At 45.1% G+C, this 14,611-nt stretch overlaps 1 protein-coding gene across 1 annotated transcript in view; it reads left to right on the plus strand.

The window, feature by feature from the left end:
* The first annotated feature begins 651 nt into the window (after window positions 1-651).
* Chrna5 (cholinergic receptor nicotinic alpha 5 subunit) overlaps window positions 652-14,611 on the plus strand; it is a 28,688-nt gene continuing 14,728 nt past the window's right edge. Inside the window, exon 1 of the mRNA XM_076576309.1 lies at window positions 652-882. Within this exon, the coding sequence (XP_076432424.1) occupies window positions 777-882 (106 nt within the window). The 5' untranslated portion in view covers window positions 652-776. The remainder of the gene's footprint in view (window positions 883-14,611) is intronic.

Below are 14,611 nucleotides of genomic sequence, written 5' to 3' on the forward strand. Positions count from 1 at the left end.
AAAGTTGCTAGGAGGCTGTGGCAGTCTAAGGCCCTAATATTTACAATGGTAAGTGACGGCAACACGGGCAGCATGGCCTACTCTGGAAGCAACTGTCTATCATTTCGCAGGATGGCTTGAATGAATGTCAGAGCTGTCAGTCACAGCTGTCCTTCAGAGAACTTTAGTTGTCCATCTCATTTAAAAGGAAGAGAAAATAGACCCACAAGGAAGGATGATTTGACCAGGGCGACCTTGCAGATCACTTAGAATCTGCAACAGGGACCTGAGAGGCAGCAGTAGGGGCGATCTTGGTGGCTCCTGCAGGAATCCAGCGTTCGGAAGACGGCCGCAAGAGGGTTACCGTGGGTTCGAAGTCTAATTGAGCTACAGTACAAAACGAAACAAAACCGCACCAAAACAAAAGTCAGGACAGCCTTCGCACTTGTCGGAATTCGCGCCTGGAGGCGGGGGACCGGTGGACAAAACAGGGCCAAGGTGTGGAAAAGGCGGAGCTAACGAAGTTGATGGGGCTGGACCAGGGGCGGAGCCTAGAAGAACTGGGTGCGGCGTCCAGGGGGCGGGGCCGTGGGGCATCGGGGCGGGGCCAAGTGCCGCGGGCTCCGCCCTCGGGCTCCGCCGGCTCCCCCACCGCGCTGCGCGGTGGGCTTCGTTCCGGAGCTGAGGAGCCAGCGGCTGGTGGCTCCCCGGGAACGAGCGGAGTTCGGCGGCGGTCCGCGCGCTCCGTCCCTCCCGGCCCGGCGTTCTCCGGAGAGGCAGCCGTCGGCGGGCGGGCGATGGCGGCGCGGGGGTCGCGGCGGCGCGCGCTGCGCCTGCTCTTGATGGTGCAGCTGCTGGCCGGGCGCTGGCGGCCGGCGGGGGCTGCGCGGGGCGCGCGGGGAGGTGAGCCCGGGCGGGGCCGCGGGGTCGCGCAGCGGGGCTCCGCTCCCTTTCCCTTTCTTCTGGGGATTCGGGGTGAGGTTCCAGCTTAGCGCCCAGCTCTGTTCATCCAAATGCAAAGAAAAGGCCAGTTTGGGCGTGCGGCGGCTGGCGTCGCTGGGGCGGCTGGTGTAGGGTGTGCCTCGGAACAACTTTCTCCTTAGAGCCTGCCGCGCAGCCCTCGGGCTTCCCACTTCGTCGCTGGTCCACGGTGTGGAGACTCTGGGCTTAATGCTTGCCTTGGAGACTGTATAGTCCACCCTCTCCCACCTCACTTCTGCAGGATCTAAGATCTTGCCTTTTGCCAGAAGATGCAAACGTTTGCTGAAGAAATGCTAGGCAGTCCACACGCCCGGCTTCCGGACGCATCGCTTGCATCCTGGGTTCCTCGCTCACTCATTTGGAGTGTGGTGCCCCCCTCTCTCCGCCCAGGCCAGTGTTTCAAGATGTTGTGGATTGGGATAGAAACAAACAAACAAAGCCTAGTACTTTGAATTTCCAGTGCTTTAGTAGATTTTAGTCAGCCCTTTCAGTGCTTTTGAAGAAAATGCTACCTTTTCTGGAGCGCCTCTGGTTTGTCCAATACTATAACCGGGCGGCAGAGGGTCGCGGCACCTGAAGCTCGGTTTTAGTGAGAAGAGGAAGCTTGGAGGACCTTTACTTGTCTTTCTTTCGTTAAGATTTTTTGTTTGTTTGTTTGGTTGGTTTTGAGTTTTTGAGAAAGGATTTCTCTGTGTAGCCTTGGCTGTCCTGGAACTTTCTCTCTCTGCAGACCAGGCTGGCTTTGAACTCCATCAGATCCACCTGCCTCTGTCTCCTGAGTGCTGGGATTAAAGGCATGTGCCACCACCGCCCGGCTTTGTTAAGATTCTTAAACCGTGAGTCTGATTTTCTTTAGGAAGTGGTAATTTTGTGGACTAGAATTCCCGATGACAGGATGGTCCTACAGAACTATCTTTGCCCAGAGTGTTATAGTTTAGAGAAGGAAAGGGATGCCCTGGTCTCAGATGACATCTCCAGTGTGTCTTAGGACAGAATATTCTTCCCTGCTTTCCTTATTTGAAAGAGGAAGACAACACTGCTTGCTTTCCCCAGCCATTTCCACGATCGATCGGTACATATAAAATGCCAGGCGGTGTCTGACAGCCTAGAAAATGGTAGTTGCCGTCTCTTTGGAGCTGGAAATTCAAACAGGTTTCTCAGTTTTAAGACAAATCACTGTTGCTGAGTCTTCAGTGGTACCTAGTTGGTGACCTTCTCTCGGCTCCCACTCAGTGGTGCTTCTTTACCAATAACCATCTTCTTGTATTACAGTTGTTTGATTTTGTTTTTTTGTCCCATGTGAGTGTCTGGAGAGCTTCCTTTGTGTGTGGGTATGTACATGTGCTGGTGGAGGCCAGAGGTCAGCGTGGGTATTGTTCCTCGGGAGCCTTCCACTTAGGTTGGTTTTTGTTTGTTTGTGACAGTCTCTCACTGTGACCTGGGGCTCATGGGTTAGGAGAGGCTAGCTAACAATCCTGCTGGATTTCAGGCATCTGCCTGTCTCTGCCTCCCTAATGCTGGGATTACCAGGGCAGCTGTTACAGATTAAAAGACCTCCTAGGCCTTTTACGTTTTGTGGTGGGTCAAACTCAGTGCCTGGGCTGCAAGCGCTGTACAGGCTACCTTCCAGCCCCTAAGAAACTGCGATCCTTTCCTGTTTGTCTTTGTGTGCTCAATCCCTAGTTTATTGCAGGAGTCTGGTTTATAAAAGTTTATAAATGAGTGAATGGAACAGTACTCTCACCCTGGATATTTTCTCACTTATAAGAACGGCCATTAAATAGTCCCCTGTATGGCTCGAAACTTCTTACCTTCTGTGCATTCTGAGGAAGCATTGTGAAGAAGACAGTGATACTGAGTGATGTTGCTGCACACTGGCCAGTGAATGTTAATATGTCTTTGTGTTCTACTACCTTCGAATTTGCAGTGGCTGAGGTACTGTGCGGGCCTGAGAGACCTATTCACTGGCTGTGTTTATTTGGGCATATTCAACTTGGCTGACTTCCTCTCTCTCCCCCTTTAAGATGATAGAGTAGAGGTTGATGTTTTTCAGAAATTGATTTTATGTTTTATTGTTTTCATATTCATCTTAGATTCTCATCATAACTCTTACAGTTTCCTACCAACCAGTTCCCAGACAAAAAGAACTTTTGTCAGCCAGCAGCCATACCTATTTGGCTGACCGAAGGTCACAGAGCTGTGGAAAGTAGCCTGGAAGGCAATTTTGTCTGCAATGAAATATAATTTACTAGTCCATTAAGATAATATAGGTCTTTTGCACTGACCTTCGATGAGGACGTTTATGGAAATTAGTCAGTCATTAGTTAGGTATAGTTCTTAGCTGTGTGACAGTTTAAATGGTTGAAACTTTATTTATGCTGAGTGGTGGTGGCGCATGCCTGTAATCCCAGCACTCGGGAGGCAGAGCCAGGCGGATCTCTGTGAGTTTGAGGCCAGCCTGGTCTACAGAGCGAGATCCAGGACAGGCTCCAAAGCTACACAGAGAAGCCCTGTCTCGAAAAACAAAACAAACAAACAAAAAAGAAACTTTATTTACTATATGTTCTCCAGTCAAAGGAAGATAAAATAACTCATAGAAAGTTCGAGCTCTGAAGGTTTTTTCTTGTCACTTTTAGTTTTCATTTACACTTTCAGAAACTAACAAATACACTCAAGGTGACCATCAACTTCACTTTCGTCATTTTTTAAAGAAAATATTGACGTTTATTGAGCTTGCTCTCAGTGCTCTGGCTTTGTATGTTTTAATGCCCATGAAACAACCCCGAGTGTGTGAAGTAGTATTTCCACTGACTCATCCTGCAGGATTTATTGAGGACAAATCAGTGTTTTAGGTTCGGGTGAAAGGAGAGCAGACAAAGTCTCTGCCTTTTGAGAGCTCGATTTAACAGGTGATAAGGCTGACGTACAACTAATTTATATGATTTGATCTAGGCCACAGCTAAAGAATGAGAGAACTGGATTTGAACTTGGGTAGTCTGCCTGGGACTTTGCTTTTAATCAGTGTTCTCGGCTAACTTCACATTTTAACCAGGTAACGTACATGAAGCAGTCAAACTAGGTATTTGATTTGGAGGAGATTAATTTTTTAATATATATTTTTTAGTGAATACAGTTTTTTCATATAATGAATTCTGATGAGGTTTCCCCTCCTCCAACTCCTTCCAGATTCTCCCCACATCCCCACCCACCCAACCACCCAACCCCATCCATGTCCTTTCTGAGAAAAAATAAATCTCTTTTAGAAAACAGGCAAACAAAACAGAATAAAAAAAATACAAAATACACACACACACAAAACCCATAAAACCACTAAATCAGAAACCATAATACATAAGTGAAAGAGCAGTTTAAAAAAAAAAACCAATATGAGACCAAAATACCCTTAAATTTGTTTTGTTTTGGCTGTTAACTCCTGGGCATGAGGCCTGCCCTTAATGTGGTTAATATACCCAATGAGACTCTGCTGGAGAAAACTAATTTATTTCTTTAAAAGAAGTGGCTAACTTGAAGTAGCTTTTTTGTTATGAGTAGGAACCGGGTATACTTCCCCCTCTCGGTACTGGGACCCTGCCTGGCCTGAACCCGTGCAGGTTCTGTGCACGCTGCCGCAGTCCCGGGGAGTTCACGGGTGTGTCAGCCCTGCTGTGTCTGGAAGGCACTGTTTTCTTGATGTCATCCTCCTCTGGCTCTCACAGTCTTTCTGCCTCTTCTTCTGTGTAGTTCCCTGAGCCCTTAGGGAAGGGAGTCTTAGTTAGGATTTCTGTTGCTGTGAAGAGACACCATAACCACAGCAACTCTTATAAAGGAAAACATTTCATTGGGGTGGTTCACTTACAGTTCAGAGGTTTAGTTTATTATCATCATGGCAGGAAGCAAGGCAGCATGCAGGCAGACATGGTGCTGGTAAAGGAGCTGAGAGCTCTTACACCTTGACCTGCAGGCAACAGGAAGTGGTCTGAGACACTGGGCATATCTTGAGCATAGGAAACCCCAAAGCCGGCCCCCACAGTTGACACTCTTCCTCCAACAAGGCCACACCCACTCCAACAAAGCCACACTTCTGAATAGTGCCACTCCCAATGAGTTTATGGGGGCCAATTGCATTCAAACCACCACAGGAGGAGTTTGATAAAGACATCCTATTTTGGACTGAATGTTTCAAAATCTCTGTCTCTGTACACTGTCCAGTTTGTGGGTCCCTGTGTTCGTTTGCATCTACTGCAAAAGGAAACTTCTCTGGTGATAGCTGAATGAGACAGTGATCTATGGAATAGCAGAATGCCATGAGGAGTCATTGTATTGCTGTATTCCTTTAGCAGAGTTATAGTATTTGGTTTTCCTGTTCGGTCTCAGGTACCTGGCTACCAGGGCAGTATCAGGCATGGATTCTGTTTTGTGGGGTAGGCCTGGAATCCAATCAGAGGACGATTAGTCACTCCCACAATGTTTGGGCCACTGTTGCACCAGTGTATCATGTTGTGGTCACTGTGGTAGACTGCAGGGTTTGTGGTTATCTTTCTTCTCTGGTAACATGCCGAGTACCTTCCAGTACCGTGAACATCGGTCAGCAGGGGTGAAGACTCCAGTTAGGCTCCAGCTTGACGCCTCTGTGTTCAGGGAGCTATGTAAATGGTGTCTGCAGCAGTAAGGCCTCACTCTCAGTTTGTGGAAAACAACCAGTAGCCTTGGCAATAGCCTAAGATAGTTGGGGACTTCCATGATGTCCCTTTGGCCAACGACACAACTAGATGTAACTTCTGTTATTTAGTGACGCTATTGAGATTTCTTTCATATTTGTATGGAATTACAATGATTGAAGTGATCCTAGTATATGATGATATACTGGTATCTGGTATTGTATTTCTTGGTTGGATGTTTCATTCCTTGGTTTCTATTGCTCTCTCTGAATCTTAGGAAAATGTGGTGGCTGTAGGCTCCCTGATCAAGAGTGCCTCTGCGGGTTGGTGGGTGGCAGAGGTGAATGGAGGTGGGTGAGGAGAACAGGCTGAGAGGGGCTATGGGAAAGCGCTAAGGGGATCCCGTCCACACCAAGAGACAGGGTCCCCAGAGAATTCGAGGTGTGGTGGGATAAGGGGTCACTGCAAGTAGGTTGCAGTGAGACAAAGACTATGTCTGGAGAGGCGGGTGAAAGGCTAGGGAGAGCCTGGGTCTATTGAGAGGTGGAGCCTCCAGTGAATGGAGCTGACAAAGGGATGGGAATGAACTGGGGGAGGGCTGCGAGGGTCCAGAGAGGAGCAGAGCTGGGTCTGCACCGGGGTTCAGCAGAGACCCCAGGGAATGCGGGGGGCGGGGGACACTTTTGCCATGTTTGTGCATGTGCTTACATCTAACTTTTTACACACTTTATTTTGAAATTAAAAATTCTTTTGGCCAGGTTTGGTGGAATTCACCTCTATCCCAGAACTTGGGAGGCAGAGGCAAGAAGAGTTCAAGGTCATAGAGAATGAAAGAAAAGTTTGGCTAGCTGCTCATCTGATAGAAGACTGATACTGAGAATATATAAAGAACTTTTTTTTTTTTTAAAGTAAAAAGAAGAAACTTAGCCCTGTTGGTAAATGGGCTAGTACAGATAGCCAGTGCACATATAAAAATGTTCCACACCCCTGACCATCAGGAAATACAAATTAAAACTACATTGATACCCTTTCTACTCAGAAAGGCGGTCATTAAGAAAACAGTGCATGCTGGGATGCTGAGATATAGCTCAGCAGTCAAGAATGTTTGCTGATCTTGTAGAGGATGTGAGTTTGGTTTCCAGCACTCACAACCATCTGTAACTCTGGCGCCAAAGGATATGATGGTTTCTTCTGGCTTCCACAGGTACCTGTACACACACACACACACACACACACACACACACACACACACACACACACTTCAAAAATGCTGTCAAGAATGGTGGAGGAACCTTTATGGGAATGTAAATTAGTCCAGTGACTGTAGAAATCAGTGTGGACATTCCTCGAGAAAACTAAAAGAACTACCATATCACCCAGATGCTCCACTCCTTGGCAGTTACCTGCAGGGCTCTACATCAGTGTGTCACAGAGGTACTAGCACATCTGTGTTTATTCCAGCACTAGTCACGGTAGCTAAATTATAGAATCAGCCTGTGTTCAGTCAACGCATGAATGGATAAAGAAAATGTCACACACACACACACACACACACACACACACACACACACACACACACTGAAGTTTGTTTATTCATTTGTTTGTTTGGTTTTTTGGTTTATTTGAGACAGGGTTTCTCTGTGTAACAGCCCTAGCTGTCCTGGAAGTAGCTGGCCTTGAACTCACAGAGATCCGCCTGCCTCTGCCTCCCGAGTGCTGGGATTAAAGGTGTGTGCCACCACCACCCGGCTCTGAAGTTTTTTTTTTTCCAGCCTTAAAAACTAACAAAGTTGTGTCATCTGCAAGAAAATGAATGGAACCAGAGAGTATTTTAATGTATACTGACAAAGACAAATACTATGCTTTCTTTCATTTGTGATTCTACATAGATAAAACTTTACATAGGTAAAATCTACATAATGTGTGTGTGAGAGAAAGACAGAGACAGACATGAAAAGAGAAATGAGATTGTTGGGGGAAGGGAAGGGGCTAGCCAGAGGGGATAGGGAGGAAAGGGATTTGGAGATGAATATGGTCAGTGCATATGATATACTTGGATGAAAATGTTTGTATGAACCTCATCACTATGCACAATGACTATACACCTCTACAAATCTTGTTAAAGTTCATGGTCAACTCAGGCTAAACAGACCTTGTCTTATAAAAAGAAAATAATGGTTTTCTTGAAAATGCTGACGACGCACTCTGAGCTAGAGTGTGAACACCTGGAAGGAAGGGTCACAATTCACTGGGTAGTGCAGTTGTACCTGAGTCTCCATTTATTGAGACAGGTTTCCCATAGTCCTGGCCTCTATTTGATGTATAGTCCAGGATGACCTTGAACTCTCCTGTCTTCCCACCACTTCCAAATGCTGGGTTTGAGTTGTGTTTCTCTGTGCTTGTGCCTGAGTTTATTAAAGTACCTGCCGATGGGACTCTAATAAGGTTGTCAGTCACTTGTCGGAGTAGACGGTTCCTTTTGATCCATAGTTACAATTATATCAAACAAGTTTTAAAAATTAGCCTGAGCTTTTAGTAATTTCAGCATAGCATTTTTGTTCTGGTAGCATTGTTTTTCTTTTATAACAGTCGGAATTAACTTCTTTTAGATGATATTTTTAGTTTAAAATTAAATAAGCAAGTTGGCACAGACATGTTAAAGTTACTATAGTTTAGGAAGAAGTTAGAATCTGCTTCTTTAGCAATTTTCTCTGGAACAGTGGAAACGGTGTGATGACAAGTCATTTTTAAAATCTAGTTTTAATGGGGTGTGTCAGTCTGTCTGTCTGTCTGTATGTATGCATGTGTATATGTACATGAGTGTGAGTGCCTAGAGAGGCTAGGCATGTCAGGTCCTCTGGAGATGGAGTTACAGGCAGTTGTGAGCCTTCCAGCATGGGTGCTGGGAATCAGTCTTAGGTTCTCTAAAAGAGCAGCAAGGACCCAATCCCTGGGTCTTGAATTCCCCCACCCCCACCCCCGAGACAGGGTTTCTCTGTGTTGCCCTGGCTGTCCTGGAACCCGCTCTGTAGACCAAGGTGGCCTCGAACCCAACGATCCACCTGCCTTGGGAGCACTGGGATTAAAGATGTGTACCATCATGCCTAGCTATGATTTTAATATAAATGTTTTCTTTATAATTTAAGATAACATGGTATCTTTTCTCCAGCGGCCTTGAATTCCATGACCTCACATGCTTTCCTTATTGATTGAAGGAAGGAGTCCTGGCCATCTAGTGTGTTTACAGCATCCCTGTAGGAAAGGTGCTGGCCTTCTAATGTGTTTACAGCATCCCTGTAGGAAAGGGTCCTGGCCATCTAGTGTGTTTACAGCATCCCTGTAGGAAAGGTGCTGGCCTTCTAATGTGTTTACAGCATCCCTGTAGGAAAGGGTCCTGGCCATCTAGTGTGTTTACAGCATCCCTGTAGGAAAGGGTCCTGGCTGTCTAGTGACTTTACAGCATCCCTGAAGGAAAGGTGCTGGCCTTCTAGTGTGTTTACAGCATCCCTGAAGGAAAGGTGCTGGCCTTCTAGTGTGTTTACAGCATCCCTGAAGGAAAGGTGCTGGCCTTCTAGTGTGTTCACAGCATCCCTGTAGGAAAGGGTCCTGGTCTTCTGTCGTGTTTACAGCATCCCTGACCTCTGTTTGTGAGCCACCATCAATACCCCACTGAAAAAACGTCTCTGGAGATTTTCAGGTGTTTCCTAAGGGACAGAATTGTTCTTCTTTCCCACCCCATGTAGGGTCCCAATTGTGGTCTTGTTGCAGGGGTTTTGTTAAGGACATTTGGGGATTCAGAGGGTCAGAGTCAGGACCTGAGGCTTGAATGTCTCAGAAGCTTCTAAGGAAGTCTGGAATTCCTGGTGTACTGGCTATACTTGAGTTTTGTTTGTTTGCTTGCTTGTTTTTGAGACAGGGTCTCATGTAGCCCAGGCTGACATCATTTTTATATTAACCACTGTTGCTGAAAGTAACACACTTGAAGCAGGAATGCAATCTAGGTAATTCCCAATTCATGTCAATTAGTGTCATTCTCAGGATCCAATGAAAGTAATTATGCAAGTAGTTTTTCGTTTGTTTGTTTTTGCTTAAATGACATAAGACTAATATAAACCTGGGGTTGAGCCGAGTGGTGGTGGTGCATGCCTTTAAGCCCAGCAGAGGCAGGCAGATTTATGTAAGTTCAAGGCCAGCCTGGTCTACAGAGTGAGTTCCAGGACAGCCAGGGCTATGCAGAGAAACCCTGTCTCAAAAACCAAACCAAACCAAACAAACAAAACAAAAAACTCGGACAAACCTGGGGCTGAAGATGTGGCTTAGTGGTCAAGAACACTTGCTACTTTTCCTTTTTTTTTTTTTTTTTTTTTTAAGATTTATTTATTTATTATGTATACAGGAGAGGGTGCCAGATCTTATTACAGATGGTTGTGAGTCACCATGTGGGTGCTGGGAATTGAACTCAGGACCTCTGGAAGAGCAGTCAATGCTCTTAACCTCTGAGCCATCTCTCCAGCCCACACTTGCTACTTTTCCAGAGGACCTGAATATGGTTCCCAGCACCCACATCAGGCAGTTCAACCACTTATAACTCAACTTCAGAGAATCCAGTGTTCACTTCTGGCCTCTATAGGCACCCTTACAATGTGGCGCACACATACACATACATAGATTTTAAAAGATCTGAAAATAATAGAAACCGAGAAAATAAGCATTAGTCCATATTCACACAAATCAGCTGCCTGCCCCCATTTCCTTTTCTTCTTTTTCTTCTTTGTCCCCCCCCCTTGGTTTTTCGAGACAGGGTTTCTCTGTGCAGTTTTGATGTCTGTCCTGGATCTCACTCTGTAGACCAGGCTGGCCTCAAACTCACTGAGTAGACAAGGCTAGCCTCAAGCTCAAGGTCTTGAGGCTGGAGAGATTGCTCATTGGTTAAGAACAGTTAGTTGTTCTTGCAAAGGACCTGTGTTGAATTCCTAGCGCCCGCATGGTGGCTTGCAACCTCTGAACTCCAGTTTCAGGGGATCCAGATCTCTCTTCTGACCTCTGAGGGGACCAGGCACTCATGTTGTGCACATACATACATGCAGGCAAAATACTCATACACATAAGATTTTAAATTCTACCCTCTCTTGAAAAACCAAAAAATCAAAACAATAAAATACCCCTAAAGGATCTCCTTGCCTCAGCCCCATGAGTGCTGAGCTATAGGCATGCGCCACTGTGCTCGGGTCTCATCTTCAACTTTTTGTGTTTCCTTAAGTCATTATTTGTTCATACCTGGACAATTCTGGAAAAATATTTGAGGCAAGCTCTACTGTAACCCAGACCAGTCTCAGCTATGTACCCAAGAGTGACCTTCAACTCCTGATCCTCCTGCCTCTGCCTCCTGAGTGCTGAGATTACAGGGCTGTGCCCACCTTGGCTCTAGGGAAGAAATGTGCAAGAGTCTTGTCAAGGTCATATGGGCTTCACAGCTTCTTCGCCATCACACGCTTTGTTTCCTAATGCTGTGAATGTACTAGTTTAACTAATGTCTGTTTATTACCTATTGAAAGATCTCTGATGCCAAATTAAAACAGTGGCCTCTGCATTGATTTGATTTGATAATGCGTAAACTTTGTTTGAACTCCTTGAGAACTATCGACTGGGCCTAAATTTAACACCTAAGGTCATTGTGCTGCTCCTCATGTTCTGAGAGTCAGGGAAAACTGGAAGGTTGCGCTTAGTAAAGCGTAGCAGTGGCAGGGTGACCGGGGGCCGTAATTCTGTGTTCGAGATCGATACGAAATAGAGTGATACTCTACATTTCATCCGTAATACGAAAATAATGATTAGTAAGCATACTTTCCGTATTTGTCACATTGAAAACGCTGAGTTAGTACACGTTTATTTCCCTGAATTAACTAAATGATTATGTTCAGGGCTATATCTTGACATCTCCTAAAATAGCTCTCCTTGGACTGCAGCAAGGAGGACTTTTAAAGAAGGTATTGAAGTCACTTTTTTGTTAACTTAAAAAAAGAGACAAGGAGACTTAGAGGGGAGGATTAACTACTCCAAGAATGCCCTCATCATGGATCGGGGATGGAGTATTTCATTCTTATGAAACTTCTTAGATATATGATTTATTTCACTTTTAGGGTAGCCTGTGGAGAAGTTAGGGAAGGCTATTCTCAATACCTAGCACAATTTAAAGTGTGCATGCCCTTAACTCAGCAGTCCCACTTCTAAGAGTCAATACCACATAAGAAGGGAAAGACAGATGGACAAGGATGTTAGTTACAGCATTTTTGTGTAACTAGGAAGAATCCAAAACAAACACTGCATAGATGTCCATCTGTGAAAGCTTAAAGTATGACACGCACTCAGAATGCAGACCACTTTGTGCGTATGAAGAAAGAATAGAGATAGATGGACAACCACTAACATTTGAATGGAAAAAAATAAAGGCACAGAACTTTAAAAGCGTAGTGTCTGGTCTTCCTCCCGGCACATGTGTTTGTAATTAAAATCTGTACACTTGAAACTTACCAGTGCTTAGCCTTCAAGTCAGGACGAGAGCGAAGAGGACAGGAAGACTCCCTACTAAATGAGCTTCTGGGTTTGAACTCTAACCATGATCAGACCTTATTTTTGTAATAAAAGCATCATTCAGAGAAAAAAAAATACCAACAAATCTGGGGCCTTGTCCTGCCTCCGCTTCTTACTAGGTACCGTTAGAGCAGTACTTCTCAGAGAGGGCCGTTTTGACCCCCCCCCCCACACACACACACACACAGTGTCTAAAGGCACTTTTGTTTGTTTCGTAAAGATGGTGTGTCTGGTGGGTGGACGCTGAAATATACAGGTCCATGATAGCTCCCACACAACAAAGAATCACTCGTCTCAAAATGTCAGTAATGCCAAATGAAGAAATCGCGTGTTTAGATTAGAAGGGTGCAGCCATGGTTAAGCTTGCAGGTTGTGTATTGGACAGACACCAGGGAGCACCATTTTCATTGTGAGATGCCCTCTGCATGGCCACAGACTTTTATCTATAACGTGTACAAGTTTGCATCCCAGTAGGGACTGTGTCCTTGTGTTCTGTTCCGTCCCTAGTGCAGAGGCTACCAAGGTCATAGCCACCCAGAATCTGTGGAATGGATACACTGAGGTAGGTGCCATCTTGGGTTTCTGGGATTTTCAAGTTGTGGCAGATGCTGAAGACTTGAGAACCTTTGGAAGAAACTAAACATTACAGCAAATGTTGTCTTAATTTTTTGTCTGTAGGTTGGAAAAAAAAATTGCTAATACCCAAATTTAGTTGCAGAACGTCTTGGTGACTTTTTCCAGAATCCTTAGTTTTCAATGAGAAAAATCATTATTGTTTAATGGAACAAATGCCAATGGAGAACACTATCAAGCATTCCTAGAAGTGGCTTTTAAAACCCTATCTTTTTTTTTTTTTTTTGGCTATATAGAATCAAAAGTAGAAAAGATGTAAATTTTAAGAAATTTCTTAAACATGGGCCCAGAAAGATGGGTCAGTGGTAAGAGCTCAGGCTGCTGTTCCAGAGGACAGGGATTTGATTTCCAGCACCCACAGGGTGGCTCACAGCTGTCTGTAATTTCAGTTTTCAGGGGATCTAGTGCCCTCGTATGGCCTTGCAGACACTGCATACACGTGTTTCACAGCTGTGCACTCTGGCAACCATACAGAAAAACAAACAGATAAATGTTTAAACTACTTAAACGCCGGGCGGTGGTGGCGCACGCCTTTAATCCCAGCACTCGGGAGGCAGAGCCAGGCGGATCTCTGTGAGTTCGAGGCCAGCCTGGGCTACCAAGTGAGTTCCAGGAAAAGGCGCAAAGCTACACAGAGAAACCCTGTCTCGAAAAAACCAAAAAACAAAACAAAACAAAACAAAACAAAAACTACTTAAACAATACCTGATAGAATAAGACAGCTTATTTAATTTTATTTGATTTGCACAACAGTGAAACAGCTAAGCATAGGTTATCCTTTTTAAAATTAATGTTATTTATTTATTTATTTATTTATTTATTTATTTATTTATTTATTTATTTATTTATTTATAGGCAGGGTCTCTGAACTCACCATCCTCCTGCCTCAGCCTCCCTCATTTTGGAGTTAAAGGTGAGTATCACTACATCCAGCTTATTAATGTTTTATAATGAAAAAATTAAAACATACAAAACTTGGTTCTGTGTAGTCTGTCCTAAGTAGCCTAGGCTTGTAGTATCAGCCATATGAGAAACTTAGGTAGGAGAGGTCACAGTTTTGGGGTTTGCCTGGGCTACAGAATGAGTTAAGGCTCAGCCAGAGTAACTCACTGAGAGCCTGTCTTAGGAAGCAAGAGGAGGGCTGAGGGTGTGGCTCGGTGGTAGACAGATACTTGCCTGGCAGGTGGCAGGCCTTAGGCTCCAGTCTCTGGAGTACAAGCCTGAAGGAGAGGGGAGGTCTAGTACGATGGATTCAGAGCTCTTGCCGTACATAATTAACTATTAAATTTGCCAGTGAGATAGTCCTATTTTATATAGATTAGAAATTGTGCCGGGCGGTGGTGGCGCACGCCTTTAATCCCAGCACTTGGGAGGCAGAGCCAGGCGGATCTCTGTGAGTTCGAGGCCAGCCTGGTCTACCAAGTGAGCTCCAGGAAAGGCGCAAAGCTACACAGAGAAACCCTGTCTCGAAAAACCAAAAAAAAAAAAAAAAAAAAAAAAGATAAAAAGCCGGGCGGTGGTGGCGCACGCCTTTAATCCCAGCACTCGGGAGGCAGAGCCAGGCGGATCTCTGTGAGTTCGAGGCCAGCCTGGGCTACCAAGTGAGTTCCAGGAAAGGCACAAAGCTACACAGAGAAACCTTGTCTCAAAAAAAAACCAAAAAAAAAAAAAAAAAAAAAAAAGAAATTGTACATGCAGAGGTCAAAGCCTTGGAGGAATTCCAAGCATTCAATGAAGGCTTTCAGCTCTGCAGTTCTATGTTCTGTCTT

This window comes from Peromyscus maniculatus, chromosome 7 (assembly GCF_049852395.1).
Source record: "Peromyscus maniculatus bairdii isolate BWxNUB_F1_BW_parent chromosome 7, HU_Pman_BW_mat_3.1, whole genome shotgun sequence".
Taxonomy (NCBI): Eukaryota; Metazoa; Chordata; class Mammalia; order Rodentia; family Cricetidae; genus Peromyscus; species Peromyscus maniculatus.